This window comes from Corythoichthys intestinalis, chromosome 8 (genome assembly GCF_030265065.1).
Source record: "Corythoichthys intestinalis isolate RoL2023-P3 chromosome 8, ASM3026506v1, whole genome shotgun sequence".
NCBI lineage: Eukaryota > Metazoa > Chordata > Actinopteri > Syngnathiformes > Syngnathidae > Corythoichthys > Corythoichthys intestinalis.
The window spans coordinates 40,814,138-40,830,977 of record NC_080402.1 but is presented as its reverse complement, the minus strand read 5'-3'; the positions used below and the strand labels follow the sequence as shown (position 1 = coordinate 40,830,977).

The 16,840-nt window shown below is 37.3% G+C and overlaps 1 protein-coding gene across 1 annotated transcript; it reads right to left on the bottom strand.

Moving 5' to 3' along the window:
• Nucleotides 1-1,126: 1,126 nt before the first annotated feature.
• Nucleotides 1,127-15,138, bottom strand: LOC130921054 (arsenite methyltransferase-like). Its single transcript, XM_057844677.1, has 11 exons — nt 14,895-15,138; nt 14,555-14,588; nt 9,547-9,674; nt 8,897-9,047; nt 8,358-8,494; nt 8,194-8,263; nt 7,662-7,743; nt 5,794-5,925; nt 5,527-5,666; nt 5,325-5,447; nt 1,127-3,358 (listed from the first exon to the last, which is right to left on the bottom strand). The coding sequence occupies exons 1-11, from the start codon at nt 14,909-14,911 to the stop codon at nt 3,251-3,253; spliced, it is 1,122 nt and encodes a 373-aa protein (XP_057700660.1). The 5' UTR covers nt 14,912-15,138; the 3' UTR covers nt 1,127-3,250.
• Between the last annotated feature and the right edge of the window lie 1,702 nt (nt 15,139-16,840).

Below are 16,840 nucleotides of genomic sequence, written 5' to 3'. Positions count from 1 at the left end.
TTTTCTGTATGGTCAAAAATGTACCTTGAGTGTATTTTTTACAGTTTGGATGTGACTTTTTTTTAAATTCAGGCAAATTGATGCACGTCAAGTCTTCTCTGTTACAAACAAAACAATGTTAATAAAGTTATACTTTATTATAAGTTGATCAATGTTACTTTTTCTCTTTATTAGAAAAAAAAGGAAACAATGTTAGGCAGATGCGTATTTATAATAGTAATTTTATAGACAAATGATACTATTTACAGTGGCGGCAGAGAGTTTGGGGGGGCGCGAAACATTTACGTCTTCCTTGGGGGGGCGTGACAGAAAATAATTGAGAAGCACTGATATATATGAAGAAATTCATAAATTTGTCAACATTAGTTCATCAACTGTAAAACAATGTTAACCCAGCCATTGCCTGATCACATAACATAAGCGGATTTTAAGGGGGGGGGGGGGGCAGCCCCCTCCCCGGTGGCCGAAAAGTGTCATTGCATGAAATTGACTTTCCTATATATATAAAAGTTGTAAAGCAATAAAACTGCAACAAAAATGAATGAAATGAAAAAAAAAAAAATAATAATTTATAATGGGTCAAAATTATTTTTTGAACAGATAATGTGACTCGCACCTTAGACGGTCATTTGCTTAGCATATAATAAAAAATAAAAAAAATAGGTGAGGGCAATTTTATTTTTAAAATGATTTTTTTCCTTGATTGAAAATATATTTTTAGCAACTTTTTAGGGGATTGAATGATTTAGACACAAATGTCCTACCCATAAATGGCCCAAACACAAAGAAAACTTTTTCAATGAAAAATTAAGTGTTCAAATGCAAATTTTTTCACATTCAAAAACGTTTTCTATGATAACATTTTTTGATTGAAGTCATTTTTCTTTTTGAAAATATATGTTTGAAGCAACTTATTTTTTGACTGAATAATAAAGACAAAAACGTCCTAGCCAAAATGTGGCCCAAACACAAATCAACATTACTTCAATCAAAAAAGTTGAGTCAACCCAAAAAACTTGACTCCAGTCAACAACAAAAAAATCCCCCCCCCCCCCAAAAAAAAACTTACACAAGCATTTTTTTGAGTTTCAATTTTATTTATAAATTCAAACACATTTTTCTTTTTTTTTTTTTTTTTTGATTGAAGCTACTTTTTTTGTTTTGTTTGTTTGTTAATTGAAGCCACTTTTTTGGGATTGAATAATAAAGACACAAATCTACCTCCATATGGCTCCGCCCAGGGGATACAAATTTTGACTGGAGTAACTACATATAACTACATTGGCACGACACAAGCAGGCTTACCATATTCCATGGTTGACGATCTTGGCGAAAACTATTGCTTAAGCAGCCTGATTCAGAATTCCCCTCAAGAATGATGGGAAACAAAAAACGCTCATTGTCATCTTATCATTATAAATATTCTTGTAAGTTAATTTTATTGCTGACACTGGGTTTCGGGGTCATCAACATGTTGTGCCCCCCTTGCCCCAAAAGTCATAGAACAACGTTGTTTCAATGTCACTTGACATCGAAAATTTCGATGTCAACCATACTGCTGATTTTGATGGAAAATCAACGTTTATTCAATGTCGGTCTGCTATCTGGGATATTACAGGTGTGAATCTTTGGGCACCTAACGATTCGATTACGATTAAAATTCAGAGGCTACGATTCGATTATAAATCGATTATAGATACACCTAATATTCATTAAGCATAACTGCTGTGCTAAGCTGTGACCAGCCCTTGAAGAACATTCACTTTGAAGGCAAAATGTGTATTAGCCCAAAACCGACGTCGATATTATATATAATTTTAATAGTATCAGACAACTCCAATATTATGTTAAAAAAGTTTTTTTTAAACCATCAAGTTTACATAATTTTTTAATGCCTCGACCATTTTATTTCATCCGTTTAATGCTTTTTAAGGCCTGAATTTTGACAGAATCCATTCAATGGCTTTAATACTTTTTAATGACCCACATAAAACCTGTTACAACTTCTTCCACTTCCATATAGGTCAGTGGATGTTTTCCCTCTTGCAATAACGATGTTGAACTATTACATTTTCCTTCACTCCTGTGAGCAACATGTCCAGCAACATCCCTTCACGTTTACCAACCGAGTACTGTACAGGATAGTCATCTAAATTGTTACGGACAGGGGTGTATTTTTAGAGATTTTTTTCCCGACCACACCATGATGGCTACAATTTCTGCATTGCGAGCCTTGTTATATTACCGTGTTTCAACCATAAAATCCCCTAAAAGTCTGGCTGTGGCCATTCACAGCTGTGTCTTCACACTCTGTCAGACATGCTACACAGTTTTTGGATTGAAACATGATAAGTACGCAATAAAATCTTGTTAAAATCATGGCTAATTATGCTCTCACCTCCAGTTAGCGTTTTACTGTTTATTTATTTATTTATTTTTTAAATGTACTCCTGTTCAAAAATTTTCTTCCCCCAGAAAATTGCGTTTTTAAGCTTTCCAATGATGTATCACACATGCATATAGGACAATTTTGAAATTTGGCCAAATTGGGGATCTGCAAGAGAGCAAGAAAGCAAGAAAAAAAAGGCACTTAACACATTATCGTACCTGTATTACAATCGCATAGTAAGGCAAATTGTTGTAAACCACCCATTAAGGGAAAAAAATCACAAAAGGAAATAATATAAAAAAGACCAAATACAATTGCAACTTTAAAAAAATTGATGAAAATCAAACTTTTTGGGTATATTCTGATCCAACAGAAAAAAACAATACAAACAAATTGCTGAAATAAACCTGAGTCTTTTCGACTTTTGTCACGTCTTGCAAAAGATAACATTTTCCTAGCGGTTTTTTGGCTTGTCACTATACCTATTACCAAATTGGTTTCTTGTTACTTTTTCGGGGATGGTTGCAGGTTCTTTCCTTAGAGAAGGCACATAAACAATTTTGACTCAGTGCATTGAGTCATCATGGTGGTACAAAATGATTGGAATTAAAAAGTATTCGATTAGCTTTGTTTTCCATTTTAGAACAATTAAAACGATAATTGTGCTGTGCTTTAAAAAATATTGAAATGTATAATATTGATGTATCATTGCATTTTCATGGGAGTAATATATTTGTGAGGTCATTCAATATGTATTTCATAATATAAATGATACAAAAATAACAGATGAAAAGATGATTTTAAAGTCAAGGAAGTCCATTTTCTGAGAGACTGGTTTGGTGAACTCAAGTTATTCCATAATCACTTGCAGCAGGTCGCAGACTGCGTGCTGCAGCATCCCCCTGTGGTTGAACCTGGGCTCTGTTTTGGCAACTGCAAGGCCAGCTCAAAAGGATCTTCAGAACACACCTGATTGGAGGAGGGGGAGGGCGGCGAGAGAAAAATATCACATTTTTGTACAATATGATTCAAAAGCTTCTTTGAAGTCAATTCAACGGACTATGGAACAGATCTTTTATATATTTTTTACATTCTATTCTATAGAATAACGAAATGTTTACTAATGAACCCAGTCCTCAGTACTGGTGTTGTGAATTTTCTTGAACTTATTTACCAGAAATTGGTTCTTCCAATAAAATTTAAAATAATAATTGGTTAAAAATATATTTTTTTAAATTGAATATTTCCACTATTATATCACAAACAAGCATGGTCAATTTCCATAAATTACAGTATCTAAGATTTGAAATTAAAAGGAAAATTTGAAAAGTTTCAAAACTGGAAACATTCATGCCTTAAAACAACAGTGATAACCCCTTCAAAATCAAAACGCATTTTGTAAATGAGGAAACAAAGGTCTTACATTCACAAGAAAATTCCTTCCCGTTCAAGGTTGCCAGCATGACTCCACAGTCTGGTTAGGACTCTAAGACAGCTGCTTGACCTTATGCTTGTGTATGATGAATGCATACTGCATGCACAGTAAATGTGTGAATTTTATGGCCTATGGCTGTGTGCAGTTTGACATTGGAACTTTCAGGGAGTGTCCACATTTTCAAACTGATACCAAGAGCACATTGGCCTCTATACCTTAAAGTGTTTCATTATTTTACTCATATATTATTTTGCACGGAAGGGACTCAAACTCATTGTGGTATCAGGCTACTTCTTAGTTATGGTTTGCCTCAGAGGGCCTTTATGATTGTGAAATGACATTATAAACTAGGCATGCACCGAAAAATCTGTGGCCGAAAATTCCGCACCAAAACACACTTGAAATTATGTTTTTGATTTTAGTCCAAAAGCCTTTTTTAAAAACCAAAATAACATTATCTGATGATGCAATAAAAACCGCAAACAGACACTTCACTCCTTTTTTACTTAAACCTTAACTTTCTTAAGAGTTCTGCTTGCTCCAGAGATTGTATCGGCTAGCAAATGAGCAGCCTGGATGGGCGGTCGGCATCCAGACGTCATCTGCACACAGTTTTTGGCGGAAGTTTAGACTTAGAAAAAAGGAGTGATGTAGCCCCACGAAATTGATGATGCATTGTTCACAATGGCCGCACTGTTTGTAGGGTGTGAAGTTTTTTTTTTTTAATTATTGAACAGCTAGTTTAATAAATACACACAATTGGGCTGGAAGTCAAGCTGCCATTCGTACTCGATTAATTATCTATCTCTAGGTAGCTATCTATGTGTGTGTGACATTTCCCCCAGTCTTCACATTCCAAATTGCGTCTATTAACTACAAAAAAAAGTCTTTAGACTTAACAAGGAGAAAACCTCTTATTAATTACACATTTTATTTCTCTGAAATACACAGCATACTGTATCCATCTATGTAAAAATAAGTATGTGTAAAGTGTGTAGGTGTGTGTATGTATATGTGCCCATAGAATGCAGCATATTGATTATCGATGGATTGTTTAATTAATTGAAATATGCAAACACATTACGGAAGAAGAAACAAGGGCACCCACACTTACGCATATTTGGAAAATTGGAATCCAGTTAATTGTTAGTTAGAAACAAAATCTAGGCATTAGATTTTTAATTTCATGTTTTTTCCCGTTTCAGTTTTCAGGCCTTGGTTTCCTTATTTGCCGTTTTTGATTTCTACCAAGAATTTTAATTTTTGTGCGTCCCCAAATTGTTGGCTAACGAGCTTGAAAATAAAAAATGAAGCTATTGTTAAATTTTATTTTCAAATGAGGTTTGTAACAAATGAAAAAATGCTCGAGATAGGTTCACGTTTAGCAAGAAACAAGAAATAGACACACATTTTTTCATGCCATAAATAAATATTTGGTGGATCAGATACGGTTTCCAGGCTTTGAGTTTATTACATGTGTTTTATGTAAGTGTCACTGACCTTTGGTTTTACTCCACAAGGGTCACAAGAGCCTCCTGGTGGTTGGAAAGTGAAGTCCTCTGCAAATCTGGAATGGGTTAAGATCGCAGCTAATTCACCATCTACTTCCATTACTTGACCAGTCTGTAAGAAGTGAACATTTGTGAACATTTTTTTTCAAAACCCACCAGGGGTGACCTGAGGCTGTAGGCGCTAGACAGACCTTGAAGATGTACTGACAGTCGAACTGCAAGGTGTCCTCTGCCCCAGTAATGTTTCCATTATAAATGACCTTACATGGCTTTGGGCTGCCTTTTGGGATCTTAAACAGACGGTAGGTGGCAGAGACAAACTTGAAATCACCTATAATGCAGAATAGGCTAAATGTTTTTAGTTTGTACTGTATGTTATATATTTAACAATGTGACACAGAATGTTCCTAGACAGGATGCAATGATACAACATAAAAAAAATGAAAGAAGCATCAAACCCAGAATGGCTTGCAGTTCTTTGTTGTCAACAGTGACGATGCTGGCAGTAACAAGCCTCGGTGGACTGAATCCTACTTGCTCAGCCAATTGCAGCAGATCTTTGTACCACAGTGCGCCACCAATGCACTCCCCTGTCATGAAATATTACAGTGAAATATTCAGGTATGTACAGTGTATCACAAAAGTGAGTACACCCTTCACATTTCTGCAGATATCGAAGTATATCTTTTCACGGGACAACACAGACAAAATGACACTTTGCCACAATGAAAAGTAGTCTGTGTGCAGCTTATATAATACGGTTAATTTATTTCCCCCCCAATATGATTCAAAATATAGCCATTAGTATCTAAACCCCTGGCAACAAAAGTGAGTACACTCCTCATTGAAAGTTCTCAGTATTAACATACAACATGTCAACTGTCAATATTTTGTGTGGCCACCACCATTATTCAGAACCTCCTTTACTCTCCTGGGCATGGAGTTGACCAGAGCTTCACAGGTTGCCACTGGAATGCTCTTCTACTCCTCTATGACGACGCTGCGGAGCTGCCAGATATTTGAGACTGCGCACCTCCACCTTCCGCTTGAGGATCCCCCAAAGATGTTCTATTGGGTTCAAGTCTGGAGACATGCCTGGCCAGTCCATCACCTTTACCCTCAGCCTCTTCAGTAAAGCTGTGGTCATCTAGGAGGTGTGTTTGGGGTCTTTGTCATGCTGGAACACTGCCCTGCGACCCAGTTTCTGGAGGGAGGGGATCATGCTGTGCTGCAGTATTTCACAGTAAACGTTGAATATCATGTTTCCCTCAGTGGAATGCAACTCTCCAACACCTGCAGCACTGCACCATGACATTCCCACCACCATGCTTGACTGTAGGCATGACACACTTATCTCTGCACTCCTCACCTGGTCGCCGCCAAACGTGGTTGAAACCATCGGAACCGAACATATTAATCCTCGTCTCATCAGCCCATAGGACATGGTTCCAGTAATCCATGTGCTTTGTTGACATGTCTTCAGCAAAATGTTTGCAGGCTTTCTTGTGTACAGTCTTCAGAAGAGGCTTCCTCCTGGGGTGACAGCCATGCACACAAATTTGAAGTAGAGTTCGGCGTATGGTCTGAGCACTAACAGGCTGACCAACCCACCTCTTCAATCTCTGCAGCAATGCTGACAGCACTCCTGCGACGATCTTTCAAAGAAAGCATTTGGATGTGACGCTCAGCACGTGCACTCAGCTTCTTTGGACGACCAACCCTAGGCCTGTTCTGAGTGGACCCTGCTCTTTTAAAACGTTGGATGATCTTAGCCACTGTGCTGCAGCTCAGTTTCAGGGAGTTGGCAATCTTCTTGTAGCCTTGGCCATCTTCATGTAGCGCAACAATACATCTTTTAAGATCCTCAGAGAGCTCTTTGCCATGTGGTGCCATGTTGGAACTTTCAGTGACCAGTATGAGTGTGAGAGCTGCACTACAAATTTGAACACACCTGCTCCCTATGCACACCTGGACCTAGTAACACTCACGAGTCACATGACATTTTGGAGGGAAAATGGCAAGCAGTACTCAATTTGAACATTTAGGAATGTAATTTCTAAGGGGTGTACTCACTTTTGTTGCCAGGGGTTTATATATTAATGGCTACATTTTGAGTTATTTTGAGGGGAAAATAAATTAACTCTATTATATAAGCTGCACACAGACTACTTTTCATTGCGTCAAAGTGTCACTTTGTCCGTGTTATCCCATGAAAAGATATAGTTAAATATCGGCAGAAATGCGAGGGGTGTACTCACTTTTGTGATATACTGTATGTGTCTGCAGACTATCTACTGCATATCAGTAGATGATCAAAAATACTCACCCCAAAGGATTTTGTGGCTTTTAATTTCTTCGGTTAGTCTTCCGTTGCTGTAGATGTCACTGAAGTATAGCTCACCACCATCCTAACCATCAATAAAGAAAATTCAGAACATGATTAACCGGCTAAGGAGAGTAAAAATCAGTGCATTTATACAGCAAATTTTACACAAATGTTATCTTTAATAATAGTTGAAAGGAGCATCACAACATACAGTACTTTAGTTGAATACCAAATTTCATGCAAACCTGCGCTGTGCACCTACCTTAATAAAGTATAATAGTAATAGTAAACAATGTATGAAAAAAATCAGTTAAATGAAGTGATCATTTCAAAGATTAAAACAAATCCTATTTTTAGGAACTGCTGTGAAATCGCGTTTCTCACGAAACTACCTTGTTCAGAACAGAAAGGGTTAATGGAGTGTTCTCGAATCTAATATGAGGCAGAGATGGGTGACTAACAACATGTTAAAAACTTATACATCCCAGTTAGACTAAAGAAATACCTTGAGCCAGTTAGACTAAAGAAATACCTTGAGCACACTATAGGCTTCTATCAGGACTCGCTTCTTGTCTGGAGAAAGGTTCACAACACAGTTGGAGCTATGGTAAATGATGAAAAGAGTGATGATTAAAAAAATGGCCAAAACTGAACAGCTGGACAACGTGAGAGCAGGAGGCAAGAGTTAAGTCTTACATGATGATATCGAAAGATTTCTTTTCCAGAGCTGCCTCTGTTAAGGCCTCAATGTAACCCTGGACAAAGGTAACATTGGGCTTCTTGTAGCCAAATTCCTTCATGTGAAAGTCCACATGTTTCCTGGCCACGTCAAGCTGGATAACATGAGATTTCAAATATGTGTTATTTGTCAAAACTGTATATAATAATAAAGGCCAAATTATGTTCAGAGGATACTAAAATAGTCTCAAGGTGTACAGTACTTTTACTTTACTTCCTTTTACAATTTTTAATCAACTGAGCTATTTATTTTTATAGACTAATCTGAGCAAAACAACTGGAAGTACCCTGTCCACCACTGCTGGGGTGTGCGACATAATTCCTATTATCGGACCGATAATTATCAGACCGATAATTATCGCGCACCTCCACTCAAAACCGAGGTACGTACCGAACCGAGATTTTAGTGTACCGTTACACCCTTAATAATTTCTATAAATGTCAGACGCTTTTAAACTCCCCCAGGTTCTCAATGCTTAGCCTAAGTGAGAGTCTACCTGATCCTCAGTCATGTCAATGCCAGTGACATGGCCCGCCTCTCCCACCAGCTGACTCAGCATGTAGCAGTCTCTGCCACTCCCACAGCCCAAGTCCAAAATCCTGCAGCCCTCTAAACACTCTGGGACCACGAGGCCACAACCGTAGTATCTAAGCGAGCCAGAACCCAATTCATAAAATTACACACTGTATGTTGTAGGGCCCGACCAATTTTTAAAACAATCGTAAACAGAAGGTTTTGTAATCACACAGCAATGTATTCTTTACTTTACTTTCATATGGTCATAATATGATTGTATTGTTTATATTAAAGCTCAGAGCAATATTTGTGTTGGTACACAAGTGTACACTTTGCTAACCTCATTTGGGTGACATAACGACTATGCATTATGCTATTTCACAAATGCACAGTCCTTTACTTTTGTTAATCAGTCAGAAAGTGAAGCTAATCTTTACAGATAGATTGAAAGATTTGAAGCCTTGATTTCTTGTTGGATAATTATACTTTACATATAATTTAATAATAATAATAAAAGGTTATTGGGTGTGTTTTTTTCCTGCCAAAATGATCGACATAGTGCTATTAAAAAAAGAACATTGGTTGGGCCCAAGTACTTTGCAAAGAAAATCAAAAGAATATAAAGATAACCTGTCAGTCACATCAGGATGAACTTTCTTCAGCGCTTGTAGGATGAATTTTGGGTAAGGCTGGGCTGGTGTCACACAGGCATTGCTCTTCAAATCAGAGGTCTTCTGCAACTTCTTTCCGTAATAATCCTACAAGAGGGCATGACCCGGCAAAATAACATTTCCCATTGAGCACCATTTTTAAAACATAATGTTACTTTAGTAGCTACCTACACTAATTAATGCAGGGTTCTCAACTCTCACTCATGCTTTGATCATGTCTCCCATGAATTTCAGGCCAAACTCATACGCTACGCCACAAATTAAATTTTTCAACCAATGCCATATTGTAAAAATAAAATTAAAACTTTCATGTATGAATTGTTTTATTCTTGTTGTTCACTTTTTTTAAACCCATACAGGGCATTCATTTTATTCATTGGTTGCCATTGACATTGCTAGACGCACAACCCATATATTTATATTAGGGATGTACCGAAAGCCAAATTCTAGGCCAAAACCGAAAACTGAATATTGGAGACATTTGACCGAAAAAACGAAAACCGAAACGCTGAAAAATACAAATGCAAATCATTTATTTTTTATTTATTTCTTTTTTTTATAAAATTATTTTATTTCATTATTTTCCGATAAATGCCCTTTGCCTTGGCATTGGTTCTACAACTCCGGAGGCACGAGACATTTAGTTTGAAAGGTGTCAATTCTGAAACCCAATAGGAGGGTGTGTTCCAGGTGTTCTGTCAGATTTTGCACCCCATCAGAAATTTAAACTCATGGCAAGTTTGGGACACTCGAAAAATGTGGCTCACGCCTCCAATTGCAAAACTAAACCAGATTTGGATGTACGTTTGTGTGGAACTGTAGTTCACAACTACAACAAAAAGCTATTCCATTTGCACCAAAACTAATAAAGCTCTTTACAAGGCTATTACAATCTCTCCTAATTCTTAAAATAAGACTCAGCGTTTTCTTGTGCGTGTGGAATCGATCGAGAGCCAGGCGAGTGGGGAGAGTTCTACCGACGACGAATCCGAGTGAAGACGCTCCCAGCCAGATTAAACGGTGACCGGCAGAGGGGGGTGTGGAAGTCGTGAAAAAAAGTGAGAAAAAGAGGAAGCGGTTGTGCTACAAACGTATTGTACTAAACCACTGCTAATGCACATGTATTCATTTAAATACTACTTTAATCAAGCAAACAGTGTAAAACTAAACACCAAACTACTAACGCACGGGCTCAAATGCACTGTACTCGATGTGACGTGGGACATCAATGGATAGCAACTTTAGAATAGGCATGTAGCCGATGAAGCAAATTTATTTTATTTTTCTTAATTTACTTCAAAACTGCTCGCCGTGTTCTCATTACATCATCACTAGAGGACTAAGTTTCTTCACACTTTTCGGCCTTTTAACCGAAAATGCAATATTAGCTATTTTCGCTGAAAGCTTTTGGCGCTGAATTTTTGGTCACATTTCTAATGTATGTATATTAGTGCTGCAGTTATCGGTTATTTTAGTAGTCAATTAATCCATGAACCAGTTAGTTCGAATGATCGAGGAATCGGATTAGAAACATTTAATGCATTGCAGATTAATTTCTAGATGTAAAACAAAGGCTTGCTATGATTGTCCTTTCAAAAGACAATAAAAATACAAAATAAAATTTCCGAGTGTTTCTTTAAACTCTGCAGAATTGCACTTTCATTTAAAATTAAATCAAAATACCCAAGCTTAGCCTAAAACAGTATATCTAAAAAAATAAATCGTGTTCAAGAACAATTGTCTAACTTGCACAGCAAAAGTCTGCTTGCTTAAATGCTATAAAATGCCAAAGTTTTGTTTTTTTAACAATGCTCTTAACAAATCGTTCAAACACATATCCCTACAGAAAAACAGCTAAACCTTTAATCTAAGTTACGAATGCATTTAAAAAAAACATATTGGCTCAAAGAAAAACTTACAACCTTATGTGGGTCTTAACAGGGAGCAGGTGGATTCAGCCATGTTAAATACGTTATGTCATATTCACTGTTGCCACTAGAGGGCAGTGTATTCACCCAAATCAATAAAACTAAATGCAAACACTTTCCAAACAAATTATTATAACGCTACTCTAATTGACTAATGAATGAATTTTTTTCGAAGCTTTTTTTCTAATCGAATTACTCGAGTTAATTAATTGTTGCAGAACTAATTATATATGTATTATGTACAGTGATCCCTCATTTTTCGCGGTTAATGTGGACCAGAACCCACCGTGATAAGTGGAAAAACCTCGAAGTAGTAAAATTTTGTGTGTGTGTTAAATGTATTGTTTGTTAAATTTTTTATTTTTTGTGTGTGTGTTAAATGTATTTATTCAGATTTAGCATTGGAAAGAGATACATATAAGACATGTTTTTTAATCTTTTTTTTCCCAAAGTATAATTTAAAAAAAAATGTATATGTATATATTAATAAAGGTTTAAGCACTTCTAATGTAATAATTATGAAAGGTTTTAAACATATTCCTGTCCCACCGAATTATTTTTAAACAAGCATGAAGCAGACGAATGCTTGGCTTTATCAAACGCCTCATTGAGTGAGTCCACTCAAATCCGTCCAACTAAGTGAGCAGCACTTACACACAATGAGTTGCCACAGCAACTGTTTAACAAGTTAAACAATGATTGAAGCATGCGGTGCGATGATCTTGCCAGAGAAGCGAACTTCAAACATTAAACGTCTGTCAATCCTTGTTTACCTTAATAAGAAACTCACTGCCTGACCAACGAAGAGCAGGGAGAGGGAGGGAGAGTGAGACTACGCGATCGGCTTGAGACAGCTAATCTGTATTTTTTATTTTTTTTTAATTGGAAAAAATAAAAATAAAAAATCTGTGATGGACTGAGGGCGCGAAGAAGCGAGGGTTCACTGTATATGTATATAATTACTAGTACAAAGATTTTTTAATGACTCACAATGTCACCTGCCCTATAAAGGGTTAAAGGTCTAAAGTGTCAAAAAAAACAACATTTTTTAAATTCCCAAAAATAGTCACTTGCTCTACAGTATAAGGAGTTAAAAGTCTTAAGTGTCAAACCAGTTGTTGTCAAAAGAAAGTGCGCTACTCGTAGGTATCACAATATGATGTCAAAAGGCGGACTCGAATCCAAAAGTGACTGGTACTCATATTGCATTGGGGACTTCTCTGACAGGCTCTATTGTGTCTGTTGTCAACGGTTTAAGCTTCATCTAGTGTGGAAGCTGAGAAGAATGCAACAGAATGTAGGTTGAACTCATGCTTTTTAAGCAGACCAGCTTCAAATGATATTTTCATTATTTTCTTTGAGGCTTGTGAGCCAATAAAAACTGAGCCGCAGGACGCTAGTGACGGGATCTGTCATTCACTTGAGTAAACGAATCCATTCCGGTTCGTTCAGTAAAAAGATTCGTTCAAACAAATCGTTCAACGAATCGTTCGCCCCCCTCATCTCCCTCCCCGCCAAAATGAATCGTTCGGTTAGTGAACGGGAAGTGACGGACTTTCTTTAGCATGACCTTGATCACATATACAATGCTGCTGCTACCAGCCAACGCGGCATGCTTGCTGTCACGAAAATAAAAATAACTCGAAAGTTTAATTTCTAAATATGGAACGACCAACACTTTACCTTTTATTATTATTATTTTATTATTATTTACCTTTTATTTACCTCTCGCTCTGTTGTATTTTGGTTTTTATGCTCATCACTATTATTTTTGGTCACTTTCGTTCAAACTAAAGTGTAAATAGCTAGTTGTCAAATGTGCTGCTCTGAAATAAAAACAATACATTTTGATATTTGACAGTTTAATTGCAAATCAGTATTAAGATGATCGTATTGAATTTTTGCACTGGTATTAACAAATAAAATAATCCGGTCAGCTCCCCTTTCATCCCCTCATCTCAAATCGTCAAATGCTGAGAGAAATAATTGTTTGCTCTTTACGATGTTGCCTTTCTACTCTCATTAGTCTGTTAAGAAAAATGTAGACATATTGCGACATCACCCGTGTCCGCGTGCGTTGTTTTGGGGCGCTTGAGTAGCACATGATGGACAGATGGACATAATTTGTCATACCAACCAACACCCGACACGCTCTGACATTAAAAAAAATAAAACAGTCGGAAAAAATTGACATGTATATCCACTTTCATTGCAAATCAGTATTATGGTGATCATACTATTCTTTTTTTCTGTGCACATGAGGTAAATATCGCTGCGATGAAGCCTCCATATGGTGACAGTTCTCTGCCCCCTTCACTGCCGTCACGCGACCGCAGCTCACCTTTGCTTGCCTCGTAGCTACCCGTGTTTTAAACTACTGTAAATGTGATAGTATGTCATCATAGGTAGTCCCGAGTCTGTTGAGAAAAGTAGTACACTAAACCATGCTCGCGAGATTTGTGTGGTGTTTTTGTCTGTTTGAGCAGCATTTGATAGGCTCCACATTAACAAATATGTGACAAAGTCATTTCCTTTCATTTTTTTGACACGTTCACTGCATTACTGGAAAGTCAAGTTAGCAGCAAGCTAGGTCAGGAACCGGAGGACCGAGTCACTGAACGGGAAGTGACATAACTCAGTCTTGCCCTGCTGCCTGCACGCTGGCTGCTTATTGGCTACACGTGGAAGTGAGTGACAGACGCCCTGATTCTTTTTCCGCTCCCTCCCCTGCCCGCGATGAGGCTGGCGTCTGATTGGTCGTGTGCGATGTCAGAAGATGCTGCCGCTTGCTCAACGCCCTCCCACGCAGTGAACAAGCCCCAACTTCATAGAACGAATCAGTGCAGATGGTGATTAGTTCGGTCTCGTTCACCCAAACAATTCGTTCAAAAAGAACGAATCGTTCGCGACCGATACAGCACTACAGGACGCAGTTGGCCCGCGGTCTGTTGTTTGGACACCCGCTCGAAACAATTTTCTTAACTCGAGAACCCTGTTAATGTATTTTGTGATAAAGAGATTGTTTATTGTCTAACCTACCTTAACATCCAGATGAACAACCGTATCTTCATAGCTTGAGGGGAAAAGGACGTTAGTAGTAGTATTACAATTTCATTCTTAATATCACGTTATATAATCAATTACATTGCACGCTGCACGGATGACGTCAGCCCAATGCATAGAGTATTTATATACATTCGCACACTTCCCATGACAAGTTATATGTTTGTGGAGTGTTATACTACTGTGGTTTGTTACTAGATGTATGATATACGGCATGTGCGTGTGCCGTATAAATAATTTGTAGATAACTATAAACGAAGCTGGATATTCATGCTAAAAGCTAGGCTAACGAAACGGACTTGAAGCTTGTTCTCACCTTGTTTTATCGGCCATTGTCTGTTTTGAGATCAGTGTAGAACAAATAGCCTCTTGTGATATTCGACCTAGTCTGACAGCTAGCAAAAAGTCCGAATGGCGGGTTCAGAGTTCGCTTCCTGACCTGCACCGCAGCACACCCAGTGCTAGACTACAGCAAACAACACAAACCATCCTAGATTCTCCATTGGACACATCGATTGGAACTGACTGGGGACGTTGCCATCTTTTCAGAACTCACAAGTCTTTGCATTTTCGCGCATATTATTTCAAATCTATAAATACTGACGCCTTTTAAATCCCTTCACAATTCTGATTAACGAATGAAACTGTATAGAACTGTTATCAATTTGGTTTTGTACCTCACATAATTAAAGCAACAATATAGGTAACTTTTCAACCTTTATAAAATATTTTCATAACATTTGTGATGGTATGTCGACTGACAGTTATTTGAATGACACCTCTTTTATATCTTGAGGGGGTCTGTGTCGCTTTCACAGGCACCAAGTAACTTTGAGCAAGGTGGCAGGAACCCTTCTACACACACAAAAATGCTTTACCACATACGCCACGTCCCCCTTTGCCCATTTATCATAAAGACGGAAGTCGATATGATATTGTTTTATGATCATTGACTTCTTAATGGTATTCACAGGTCACATCGGGCACATACTGCGCCTCTCCTTCAAGCAGGGGGCCGCCCACATCAAGAGGAGCTATTCACAAACACGCACCCAGCATATGTAACGCTGAATTTAGTTGAAAAAGCTGTACCACATACCAACAGGAAAGATTGTCTCAGGAGTGATTTGTTCGAGGATTCAAGGTAATTATTGTATTTTTCGTACCATGCATGCATTTTGAAACGTGAAGGAAAAAAAAAAAAAAAAAAAAAAAAATCAATGGGAGAAATTATCTATATACCATTATCATATCATATATCCATATCTATAAACAATTCAGGGGTTTAAGCATTTATTCACAATAATTTACACATTGTGACTGGAAGACTAGCAGCATATTCCACATATTTAAATTCTCCTTGCACGTTTTTTTTTTGCTTTTAACCAGGAATCGAGACCGTTTTACGTCCATATGTATGAAGTATTCAGGCATTTAAGCATTTATTCACACGAATTTTAACGTAAAAAGCTTTGTTGTTGTAAGGCGGCGCCACAGTGCGACTTGAAGACGAGCATCGTCATTCGACATATTCATGTAAAATAAATGTTACCTGCAGTTTTTTTTTTTTGCTTTTAACCAATAATCTACAGTTTTACGTCCATATCTATAAAGAATTCAGGGATTTAAGTATTTATTTACAAAAAATTTTAACGTAAAAAGCTCTTTGTGTTTCCACTCGGTCAGCTTTGACGGGAATAGGCCCCCTATTAATCGGCCCCGTGCCCCGTCAACACTATTATAATGTCTATGATATGATATTGTTTAGAGACAACCAGATTCATTACAATTAATCCTTCACACAGCCACTGGAAACAGAAAAGCCGTTTCACCCATCTGCAAGAGACTGGGAGATCAGGATTTCACTACACTGTGCGTTTCCTCATGGGAAATGCAGTCATCATTAAGGCAAAACATTACTGCTTTTGTCCACCTGCGTAGCCAAAATTGACCAAAACTGAAAAGTTACATAGTGTTGGTTTAACTGACAATTTTTTTTTTTTTTTTTTTCAAAAAAAGTCTAAATGTGTTGACAGATGCTTTTTCAACGTGATTATTCTTTTGCTGCTGTGCAAATTTATCCAAAATTATTTCATAAATGTATCCAAACACAATTTGCCAATTAAAACAGATGCACCTTTCGTTTTCTGAATCAGATTTTACTAACCTGACCAAGAAATTTATGACAGCTGATTCAAAAAAAATAAAATAAAATAAAATAAAAAACACCTAAGGTGATAGTCATTGAAAAGTAAACACATA